Source organism: Chiloscyllium punctatum, chromosome 12 (genome assembly GCF_047496795.1).
Source record: "Chiloscyllium punctatum isolate Juve2018m chromosome 12, sChiPun1.3, whole genome shotgun sequence".
In the NCBI taxonomy this organism is placed as follows: Eukaryota; Metazoa; Chordata; class Chondrichthyes; order Orectolobiformes; family Hemiscylliidae; genus Chiloscyllium; species Chiloscyllium punctatum.
In genome coordinates, this window is record NC_092750.1 from 14379430 (window position 1) to 14391668 (window position 12239).

Genomic DNA, 12239 nt, shown 5'->3' on the forward strand with positions numbered 1-12239 from the left:
CTGATAGCCAATTAAGAAACTGAGCAGGATTTCAGGCCTTTGGAGGTGATGGGAGTCAGGGTTAGCTTGCAAGGGCAGGCAGGCTGTAGCTGGCATGAAAAGGTAGTTTTTCCCTTTTGAAATTTTTAAATAATTGGACAGGCCAAGTCTATTCCGAAGTGCTCTATCCCTTCCTTTCATTGAAACCTTCTGATCGACTCCAGCTTAAACAACCCATCTTCTGTCTTCAAGTGGACAGGGAGACGACCCGTTGGCCATTAATAAATGGCATTGGGGAAAAGCCACAATGTGAGATAAGATTACAAAGGTGAGAACAGGAGTCACATTTTAGCCTGATTGCGGGGTTCAGAAGCCCATCAGCAAAGTCCTGCCCGATATCCCATTAGAATACCAAAAGATACTTCCAAAAAGTAACAGGTGTAATAGGTTTCACAGAAATTTAAACGCAATATTACATTGTAGATACTGGATTTCCCCATTACAGCACAGTAACAGGATCATGGAGCAAAGTTAGAGCAATATATTTGAACTGGCAGTAGAAAAGATTCTTAGAATGGGAAATTCAGCAAGATTAAAAGGACCAGTCCTGTCTGATATGTTAGACAATATTTCCTCCACATTGAATATAAGGCTTTTTCTTTTCCAATGTGAACTCCCAAAAGCCAGACAAATGGACTACCTTCAAGCAGTGATACAACGTTCAAATTCAATTTGCATTCATGAATGTATCAAAATATTCCAAGGCACTTCACACAAAAATCGATACTGAACCAAAAGGACATAATTAGCAAAAGTGACCGAAGTGTGGTCAAAGGAGTGAGTAGAAGAGAGTGCCTTAAAAACGTGCATGGCTGAAGGCCAAAGAAAAAAACCCTTCTTTAATAAGTTCATGGGACACAAGTGCTGCTGGCAAGACTAGCATTTATTGCCCATCCTAATTGCCCTTGAGAAGGTGGAGATGATCAACCTTCTTGAACTGTTGGCCTTAGAGCAACTAATGCAATTCTTTCCTGGTGTTTCAAGGTTAAAAGTTATTTAAACACAAAGAAAAAAAGCACAGTGACTTTGTTAAGAACACACCCACAGACTTATAGAAAGTGTAAAGAATAGACCTCTTTTTTTAAAAAACGGCTTTTATTTTGCTATTAGTATTGCTGGTAACTATTTACTGATACAGCCAAAAAACACACCTATTAAACTGCAGGTGAGGTACATTCAGAACCTCAGATATATCTCCAATGTTAAAAACAAATCATAAAGGCAGGCAGTACATATACTAACATATGATAAATAGAAGGCATTGAACGCATGGCGTGGTTGACCATGCCAATCTGTTTACGGAGCTACTGGCCAGCTTTACTCCTCAAACTGAACAGCATCTCATATTTAATCAGCAAAGTGTCTGAGACCGAAGAGAGAACTCCCGCCTTTCCCCAACTCTTAGCCCTTCCCCAATTAAAATCTCCACGTTGTACTTAAGTATGTTAAAGCCCGATTTGGTTTACATCAGTTATCAATGTCAGAAAGTTACCAAGCTGTTATACAAATGAATTCAACTTTTATTTTTTTTCCATTACACTTTTAAAAATTTCAGTGGAGGCTACAGTATTAGCGTTATGAAATCCAATTATACAAAAGTTGAATTAAACTACATCTATAAACAATGGTGCCAAATTGACTTCTTGGTTTGGTTCTATGTTGAGAAATACAGGCTGACGGAGTGCCATTTCCTACCAATAAGGCTGCACCTGTTCATTATGTAAAGTAGATAGGTCAAAAAAAACTTTCAATAATGGCTAACCAAAGTTTAGGTGCATACATGCATATTGTAAAATTGACCAGAGCTATACATCAGCACACCAATGAGCTAGGAAATAAAAACCTTGATTGGCTTTTAAATATTGATAGCAAATGGAATAGTCAGGAACAGTATTACAGATAAATGAGAGGCCAATATAATCAAGACACTATCATACTAAGTTTAACAAACATCAATTCGAGATTCTCTTTAGAAATCAAGTGACTGTAAGTGTGTGGTAGGATGCACTTGGTTTGCATTTTTGCTTTATAGAACACTGCAAAAGGCCTTATGCCTTGGGCGCTTAGCTTGCAAGGCAGCCCGTGTGGCCATTTCAAAAACTTCTCTCACTCCATCTTTAGTTTTTGCTGAGCATTCCATGTACCCATATGCGCAAATCTTGGTGACCATCTCTTTGCCTTCTTCGGGTTTTACAGGTTCCTGTATGAATGAAACAAGGATTACTTAAAAAAAAGCAAGAATGTATAATTCCTATCATAATCGGTTAACCTGCAAAAAAAAACAAAGAACAGTTCTCGTATTCACGATCACGTTCCCAAATTGCATAGCACGAGGTTATCAAATTTACTTATCAGTAGGGTGAATTTTTATTTTATAAAAAAAGCACAAACATATTCAAGTTAGCTAAGAATGAATGCTGTATGCTGAAAGGTCGAAAAAAAGACCAACTATCTTTTCGCAGCATCATTCAGAAATGTTGGTGTGGGAACACAGTGGTGTCGAAGTAGCAAGAAACTCAAACCTTGGTCATTTTTGATGACAGAACATAGGCGTTCTGCAAAGCCTGTGTTTAGTCTCCCCATTGTTGAGGAAGCCACATTGTGAACAGCAAAACATGACATTAGATTGAATGAAGTGCAGAATACTTGCTGTTTCACCTGGAAGGTGAGTCTGGGGCCATGGATGACATTGGTGGCATGTGGTAATGAAGAGAAGCAACAGGTGGTAGGTAGCCGAACAGATATTACACCTTCTGCAATTGCATGGGAAGGTGCCATGGAATGGGAGGAGATGTTGGGAATGGCAGAGGAGTCTACCAGAGTGTGTCCCAGAGGGAAATGGTCCCTACGGAATGCTGGAAGGAGGATGAGGATGAGGATGAGGGAAGAGAATGTGGCTTGTTATGGCATCTTCAATACTAATGCCACTTTTTCCTAGCTTCTAACAGTGCTGATAGTGTGTCACTGGACTTTAACGCTGCTTTCTTCCCAAAGATGCTCCCAGACTTGCTGAGTTTCTCCACCAATTTCTGTTTTGGTTCAGATCTCCAGCATTCGCAGTTCTTCGTTTTGTTTTGGGTGGGGGAGAGAGAAAAAGAATATTGAACATATGGAATAGGAGCAAAAGTCTATTCAGCTTGCTGAAGTTTGCTCTACCATTCAACAAGATCACAGCTTTTAAATATACATACCTAACTACCTAGTAAAAAAAAAATCCATCTTCAGCTTAAACAGAATTCAAATGATGCTGCTTCTACCATCTTGTAAGGCAGAAAATTACAAAGTTGGTTGAAAAATAGGCATTGCAATCTTAAAAAGGGCAGTCTTAACGGTGAGAGTTTTGGAATGATCCACAAGAGCTAACATCCATTCCAAGTTCACCTTGTCAAGACTATTTAAGACCTTTATACACTTCAATCCAGTCACCCCTCACTCTAAACTCCAACAGAAGTGCAGCTTGTCCAAGCTATTGTCATTAAAATACCCAGTCATTCTAGGCAATCTATTAAGTTGCCCCAATTGCTTTCAATGCATTTATATCCTTACTTAAAACTGCATACACACTACAAGACGCAGTCTCACTCATGCCCTGTATAACAAAAATAATATCCACCCTGATGTTCAATTCCTCAGGATCCCAGTCGCCTTCTTGTTCTTTCTGTACCCACAGATTACCTTTTATGCTTTGTGCACTAGAGCACCCAAATCCCTCTGCTTATCAGAATTTCACTCATTAAGTAATACTGCTATTTTCAATTCTCCCTACCAAAACAACCACCCTATATTTTGAAAATTTGAAAATGAAAGTTACAAGAAGAAACTTGTGACCAAAGGAAAAAAAAAACATATGATCCTTTATCACAACAGAAGCATCAAATCACTAAGCTGAATTTTATTGACAATAGTCAATTCACACCACCATATCTGAAAGCAGGAGCTGATCCTATTTTGGCTAGTGATGGAACCCTCAGATTATCCTGCAGAGGCTGCTGTCTAATTAAGGATGGAGTCCCACTCTCAAGAACCGAGTCAAATGAGATGGCAGTCAAATTCTGCAGCGGTAAATGTTGACACTGCAATACAGGCAAGGTGGCAGCCTCAAAGATCAGGGAAATTCAGACCCAGTGTGGAGCACTGACAATGCAACTCCTGAGTCTCTCTCCCATGGGTGGAGAGCCCCTCAAAAGGGACCTGTGACCCCCACCAACCCTGAACACATACTGGCCGTCTCCCCACATAGAAGCAGCGTCACTTGACAGAGACTAAAAACTTGCAGAAGCAAGAAGTGGTTTTTAAAAATCAGGCTTCTCATCACATACAAAGTGGCAGCAAATAATGTCAGGCTTTCATTCAGATACTTCCCTGCGCCACTTTTTCAGTCCTCCCACCCAATCATTAATGGGCTGATGAAATTCAATCCACTGTTCGTAAAAGCAGACATTGAAATTTTTCCTCTACGAACCTGCTTCATTTTTGCCAATTCTCTCCGTGTGTGCTCATCATTCCTCAGATCTTTTTTGTTCCCGACGAGAATAATTGGCACACTAGGGCAAAAGTGTTTCACTTCTGGGGTCCATTTCTCAGGGATATTTTCTAAAATTTGAAGAAAAAAAAATGTTAAAAACAGGAACATTTTTCTTTATAATATTAAATCACAGCATAGGAAGAGGCCACTCTGCCAATCAAGTCTATGCCAACACTTTGAGGCCATAAAATATAGAAGCAGAAGTAGACCATTCAGATCATCGAATCTGCTCTGCCATTCAATGAGATCTCGGCTGATCTGATCATCCTCAATTTCACTTTCTTGGTGTTACCACTATAAAAGACAGACAGCATGGCTTTGTGAGGGGCAGGTCATACCTCACAAATCTTATTGAGTTCTTTGAGGAGGTAACGAGACAGGTTGATGAAGGTCGAGCAGTGGATGTGGTGTATATGGACTTCAGCAAGACATTTGATAAGGTTACCCATAGTAGGCTCAGTCATAAAATCAGAAAGTATGGGATACAGGGAGATTTGATTATCTGGATTCAGAACTGGTTGGCTGGGCTGAAGGCAGAGATTGTAAATGAAAAGTATTCTGCCTGGGGGTTAGTGTTGAGTGGGGTCCTGCAGGGCTCTGTTCTTGGGCCATTGCTCTTTGTCGTTTTTATAAATGACTTGGATGAGGAAGTTGGAGGGGTAGGTTAGTAAATTTGCAGATGACACAAAGGTTGAAGGTGTCGTTGATAGGATAGAGGGCTATTGCAGGCTGCAGCACGACATAGACAGGATGCAGAGTTGGGCTGAGAAACGCCAGATGGAGTTCAACCTGGATAAATGCGAAGTGATGCATTTTGGAAGGTCGAACTCGAATGCTGAATATAGGATTAAAGACAGGATTCTTGACAGTGTGGAGGAACAGAGGGACCTTGGTGTGCAAATACATAGGTCCCTCAAAGTTACCACCCAAGTGGATAGGGTTGTTAAGAAAGCAATGTGTTTTGGCTTTCATTAACAGGGGGAATCGAGTTTAAGAGCTGCGAGGTTGCGCTACAGCTCTACAAGTCCCTGGTGAGACCACACGTGGAATATTGTGTCCAGTTCTGGTCATCCTACTATAGGAAAGATAGAAACTTTAGAGAGGGTGCAAAGAAAGTTTACCAGGATGCTGTCTGGACTGGAGGGCTTGCTTTATGAAGAGAGGCTGAATAAGCGCAGACTTTTCTCTCTGGAGGAGGAGGAAGAAGAAGAGAGGTGACCTGATCGAGGTATACAAGATAATGAGAGGAACAGATAGAGTCAATAGCCAGAGACTTTTCCCCAGGGCAGGATTGACTGGTACAAGGGATCATAGTTTTAAAGATATTAGGAGAAAAGTATAGAGGAGACATCAGAGGTAGGTTCTTTACGCAGAGAGTTGTGAATGCATGGAATGTGTTGCCAGCAGTGGTGGTGGAAGCAGAGTAATTGGGGACATTTAAGCGACTGCTGGACATGCAAATGGTAGTAGTGAGTTGAGGGGAGCATAGGTTAAGTTATTTTATTTTACATTAGGATTACACTACAGGTGTAGTTGTTCTTGCTGGTGTCCTGTTGGAACAAGCTGAACAGTTACTGGACTGTGGTATTCACCCTATGCGCATAGCTGATGGTTATAAACTGGCTGCTCGCCATACCATTGAATACCTGGACAAAATAAGTGATTGTTATTTGGATCTACCAGAAAACTAAGAGCCCCTTATTCAAACAGCTATGACAACACTTGGCTCTAAAAGTGCGAGTAAAAATTGTATGAACTGCACTGATTTGTTTCAGCAATGCCCATGTAAAAATTGTAGTTTTATGTAGATTTTCCAAATGCAGCTTGCAATTGTGGCCTTTTACAAAGGTGTTAGGTAAGCATCTTGCCACAGAGAAGGTTAATGTGGTGCAAGAGTATTGTCATTTTGCACATTGTGGATCATTTATTAGTCGGTCCAACATTATATTTGAAATATAGTAGTGATGAGGGAATTTTGCAATTAAGGGGATACATAAAGATGTCAGTAATCATAATCACTAATTCTGAAGAAATGTGTTGTCCACACATTGCTATGGTAAGGGATATCTTAGCAGCAGACAGTAATATTGTTGTCCATATTAGAACAAACAATATGGGGAGTGGAATAAAACAGCTTTTATTTATATAGTTCCTTTTAATCTTTTGGGACATTCAGAAGCACTTAACTGTCTTTCAAGTATATTTGAAGTGTAGTCACTGTTGCAATCTAAGAAATGTGGCATCCAGATTTTAAACACCATGTTCTCTCAAACCCCAGTATGATAATGACCTGAACCTGTTTTATTGATTACCAATATTGGCTGTGACATTAAAAATTACTTGACTACTTCGCTTTGAAAAGGGTATATTAGAGAGATACTTCACATTCAGGCAAGATCAGAAAGATGACATCAATTTTGACGACTCCTCTAGAAAAAGGGTTCTGCCTTTCATGGAGTACTCGCTCCATACTAACCTGGATTGTCAGTCTAGAATTTTGTGCTCGAGTCTGGAGTAGGACTTTACCCATAATTTTCCACCTCATGAATCTCTACTGCTGAGCCATAGGTCCTCTTGTGATACTATCAGGAGTTAGGAGCTAGCTTAATAAAGCAAGAACTTGAGGTTATTCTAGAAGATGATTGAACCACATACAAACGTGCCCTAGAGAAAGATAGATGGGAAGACTTCATCTAAAAGAAGTGGTGTGGGAATCAATAATATCCCATGAAAAGGAATCAATGAAGAAACAAAGCACTGAAGGTGAATATAACACCAAAGGGAGCATACATTGCAAATAGGTGTGTAAAGCAAAAGATTAAAATTAAAATGAGAGAATCTATTAAGAATGCTGGCAGGTGGGACTAGATTGGGTTGGGATATCTGGTCGGCATGGACAGGTGGGACCGAAGGGTCTGCTTCTGTGCTGTACATTTCTATGACTCTAACCCTCAGCACAACATCGTGGGCCAAAGGGCCTGATCTGTGCTGTACTTTAACTCTTAATCCCCTTACTGCTTGAAAATGTGTCTCACTCAGCCTGAAATGCACTCACTCAAATGAACAAGTCATGATAACCGTCTGCAGTAAAAGATTTCACACATTCAGCATCCTCAGCAGAAATTCCTCCTCACTTGGTCCTAAATGGGCAGGCCCTTACTGAGATTTTGGCCTGATCATAGATATTCTTAAAAGGGAATACCTTTGTAAGTCTATGGTTTAGCCATTGGATAGACAGTTGGATGGCAACACAGTGTTGCCAAAAGTGTGGGTTCGATTCCATCATCAGCTGAGGTTACTATGAAGGATTCTCCTTCTTGGCCTCTCCCCTCACCGGAGGGGTGGCGTGGTGATCCTCAGGCTAAATCACCATCTGTCATCTCTAGCAGCCTATGGTCTGGGAAGACTATGGTGACTAACTGTATTTTACCTTTCAATCATTCTGAATTCCAGAAGAATGGGGAGAACACTTTACTGACCACTGAAACAAACTTATCGTACCGTGCTCGGATGAAAAGAAAAAGAATGCCTGCAGAAAAAGGGCTTTGGATTAAAGTAGACAGATTTTTATTTTAAAAAGGCAGGAATCGGGCCAAAGTAGTCTAGAACCAGCCCTTTATGAAATATATGAGCAACAAGCACAGACAACTGTTTTTCTAGGAATATTCAAGACTGGATAAAGAGGAAAAGAGGGGCTTTTAACAGATACAAAAGGAGCAAATCAGGAAGATCCTACTGGAATGTAGAAAGTGCAAGGAACTTAAAGCAACTGGGAGACTAAAGAATGTACCAAAGAAAAAAAAATAAACTGGTGGGTAAGATTAGGTAGAATCCCAAAAGATATTTTGTAAGTATATCACGGGAAAGAGAATAACCAGGCTAAGAGGTAAAAACAATGACTGCAGATGCTGGAAACCGGAGTCTAGATTAGAGTGGTGCTGGAAAAACACAGCAGTTCAGGCAGCATCCGAGGAGCAGTAAAATCGATGTTTCGGGCAAAAGCCCTTCATCAGGAAGACAGGGCTTTTGCCCGAAACATCGATTTTACTGCTCCTCGGATGCTGCCTGAACTGCTGTGCTCTTCCAGCACCACTCTAATCTGGACCCTAACCAGGCTAAGAGTCAGGTCCCTCTCAGGACCATGGAGGCAATTGGTGTGTGCAGCTGGAGGACAACGGTAAGGTGGTAATCAGGTCTTCACATTTGTTTTCACTGAGGATGCGGATTAGGTTGCAGAATTCTGGAAACAGGACAGAGGGTCTTTAGCAGTTTGACGTGGGGAGAGAGAGGTACTGGAGAGCTTAAAATGTAGGGATGATTAGCAAGTTTGTGGATGATATGAAAATACCAAAGTTTTGTACAGCTCTAACATAAGCTCCCTGCTCTAATAATCTATGCCACAACAGTAAGCCTTATTATCTTTTCTAGGTGTGCTGTCTGCTGCACTCCAAGATCTCTCAATTTCTCAAGCTTCCTAGTGTCCTGCCATTCATTGAATACTCCCTGGTTGTGATACTACTTTCGAAGTATATCACTTCGCACCTATCAGGGTTAAATTTCATCTGCCACTAAATCTGCCCATTTGAACAATTGGTCTATATCTTTCCGTAACCGAAGACCTACTTCCTCACTGTCACTAGTCACAACTGGAGTACTCTGCACATCTCTGGTAACCACAGGAAGGATGCGATGTACTGAAGTGCAGAGGAGATTCATCAGGATCTTTCCTGGAATGGAGCAGTTTAGTGATGAAGAGAAGCTGTATAAGTGCAAGTCATTTTCTTTAGAGCAGGGAAAGCTGAGGGAGGAATTGAACTATAAAGATTGTGAGGGATATGGGCAGAATGGATAGAAAGCAGTTAAAAAGTCAATAATCAAGAGGCATCATTTAAAAAAAAACAAAAGCAGGTTTAAGAGGGGATTTGAGGAAAATCTTTTCACTCAGAGGGTGATGGGAATCTAGAAAGCACTGCCTGGGAGGGGAGGAAAGCTTACAACCTTTAAAAACTACTTGGAAGAACACTCAAAATGTCCTAATGTTCAAAAGGCTATGGGCCAAGTGCTAGAAAGTTGGACTAATGTAGATTTTACAGTAGTTTTTGTTAGTGCAGATTAGATGGACCAAAAGAGCCTGTTCTGTATTGTAAGATTCTATTAATATCACAGCAGCTTCCAATTCCCAGATAAATGACACACAAATGCCTTCAAGTTATAAAAATTCCCAACAAGATTTTGAGAACAGCAATGAAAAGTCAAAACCAATAACATTACTAAACAGCAATAGCTGAAGAGAACTAAAAAAGACTTATGCACAAAACACTAACAGAATTAAAGCAAATGACATTACACATTAATAGCTGTGAGGCTAAGGCAAGGTTTTAGTTAGTGCACTAGCTATTAATCTTTTAAATATAACAAGATAATGAATGATGAAACCTGGAAACAGATTTCTCAAAACAAAAGTTCAAAGTGGCAAGTTGGATGCTCTCAATTGTACAATCCTTATTACAAAGCTAATGTATGTTAAACCATAACATCACTAATTTTTATTCAACAGGCATAACTTTTTGTATTAGCATTAAAATTGCCCTTCATTAAAAAGGGCACTAATTTCTACATAAGCTAACCAGAATGAAGTGTAAAACCTAACAATGAACAAACACTAGTATCTGTAACTAGCAGTAAGAACTAAAGATTAAACACACATACAATCAAGTATAATAAGTAGTACACTCTTACCTAAACTGTCAGGGCTATCAATAGAAAAACACATTAGAATAACATCTGTATCTGGATAGGAGAGAGGCCTAAGCCGATCATAATCTTCCTGCCCTGCCGTGTCCCAAAGTGCCAGTTCAACCTAGAGAACAAAATAATTTTCAGAATATCAAATGTGGAATAATTAAAACACTCTCTCAAATGAACTCTTGTATACACTGGACTGATAGTCAAATTGTTTTAAAATGTTATTCTCTTCAAGGAAATTCACTCTTTCATATTAAATTATTCTTTCTCAAGTGTCTGCTAATCCCAATTTTTCAGAGAGAAAAGCAAGCTTGCATATTGTGAGCCATTCAAAATAATGGATGAATATTGTACTCAAGAGTTACTGAGATACTAATGTGGAGATTGTTGAAAAATTAAGGTCAGCAAGGATGATATCTGAAGAATGCAATACAGTTCCCTTTTACATGGAGAAGTCTATCAGATAAAGCACAGAAATGTTGAAGCGTTCTCTTACTGTGCCTCAACCCACTAACTTCATAATTCCATAACAAAGCTACAGATCATAAATACATCTAACAAGGAATACAAGAGCAGCATGGTTAAAATGTGAAACTTGCTGCCACAGAGTAACTGAGACAAATGGCAGAAATGCATTTATATAGTAAATAAAACTTGAAGTACAAAAGAGTGTCTGTTGGTAGGGTTGGATGAGGTGAGGAGACTGGAGTGGAGCATATACAGATCAGTTCAATTGGAAGGCCTGTTTCTGTGCTGAAAGAAAGATGTTTGTAACTTCAAGTAAGGTGACTTCACCACTGGAATCAATGGAGTCAGGGAGGGTCCCAGAAGACTGGAAAATGGCTAACATACCCCTGTTTAAAAAGAAGAGAATGAGGCAGAAGACAGAAAATAATAGGCCAGATATCTTGGCCTCAGTTGCCGTAAGAATTTAAAGAGCCCATTATTAAGGATGAGGTTGCACAGTACTTGGAAGTACATGGTAAAATAGGCCGGAGTCAGCACAGCTTTGCCAAGGGGAGGGTATACCTGACAAGTGTAAGAATTCTTTGGAGATAACTTGCAGGCAAGTTAGACAAAGGGGAGTCAGTGGATGTGATCTATTTTCCAGAAGGTCTCTTGACAAGATTTCGAAAAAGGAGGCCACCAGATAAGATAAAAGCCCATTGTGTTATGGGAAAAGGTACTGAAACAGACAGAGGATTGGCTGATTGGCAGAGATTGAGTATGAAGGGCCCTTTTCAGGATAGCAGCCAGAGACTCATGGAGTTCTGCAAAGTTCAGAGTTGGGATCATAACTATTCACATTATACATTAAAGATCTGGATGAAGGAACTTACAGCATTGTTGCTAAGTTGCAGATGACACAAAGATAGGTGAAAGGACAGGTAGGTGTGGGAAGGCATGTTAGGCTATGCACTTCGGTAGGAAGAGGTGGTATGGAATATTTTCCAAATGGGGAAAAGCTTTGGAAATCCGTAGCACAAAAGGGATTGAGAGGTGCTGTTCAAAATTCTCTCAAGGTTAACATGCAGTTAAGGCCGTAAATGGAATGTTAGCATTCATCTCAGAACAACTAGATAACAAGAGCAAGAATGTATTACTACAGCTCAAGGTTTGTATGAAGGCTTTGGCCAGGTCGCATTTGGAATATTACCCTGAATCTAAGAACGGTATGGAAGGGGGCGGTTGAAGAGGAGGTCAGCGGTTTGAGGAGGAAGGAAATATTCAAAGGAGGTTTACACGAATAATTGTCCCAGTAAGGACTCTGGGGCTGTACTCGGGCACATGCAGAAAAGGTAACAGAATCATATTGCGACTTACAGAATTCCAGGAGGCCTAGATAGAAGCATTTGTTTACATCCATTTTATGAGTAGGAGAGTGTCAGACCAGAGGGCAATCTCAGAGTGAAGGGACGACCCTTTAGAA

General features: G+C 40.2%; 1 protein-coding gene across 2 annotated transcripts in view; it reads right to left on the reverse strand.

The window, feature by feature from the left end:
• Window positions 1-1115: 1115 nt before the first annotated feature.
• Window positions 1116-12239, reverse strand: part of LOC140483613 (transforming protein RhoA) — a 55059-nt gene continuing 43935 nt past the window's right edge. For both annotated transcript variants that reach the window (XM_072581886.1, XM_072581887.1), the window contains exons 3-5: window positions 10304-10424; window positions 4502-4632; window positions 1116-2239 (exon numbers count right to left, since the gene is read on the reverse strand). In XM_072581886.1, coding sequence (XP_072437987.1) covers window positions 2066-2239; window positions 4502-4632; window positions 10304-10424 — 426 coding nt within the window. In that variant the 3' untranslated portion in view covers window positions 1116-2065. The remainder of the gene's footprint in view (window positions 2240-4501; window positions 4633-10303; window positions 10425-12239) is intronic.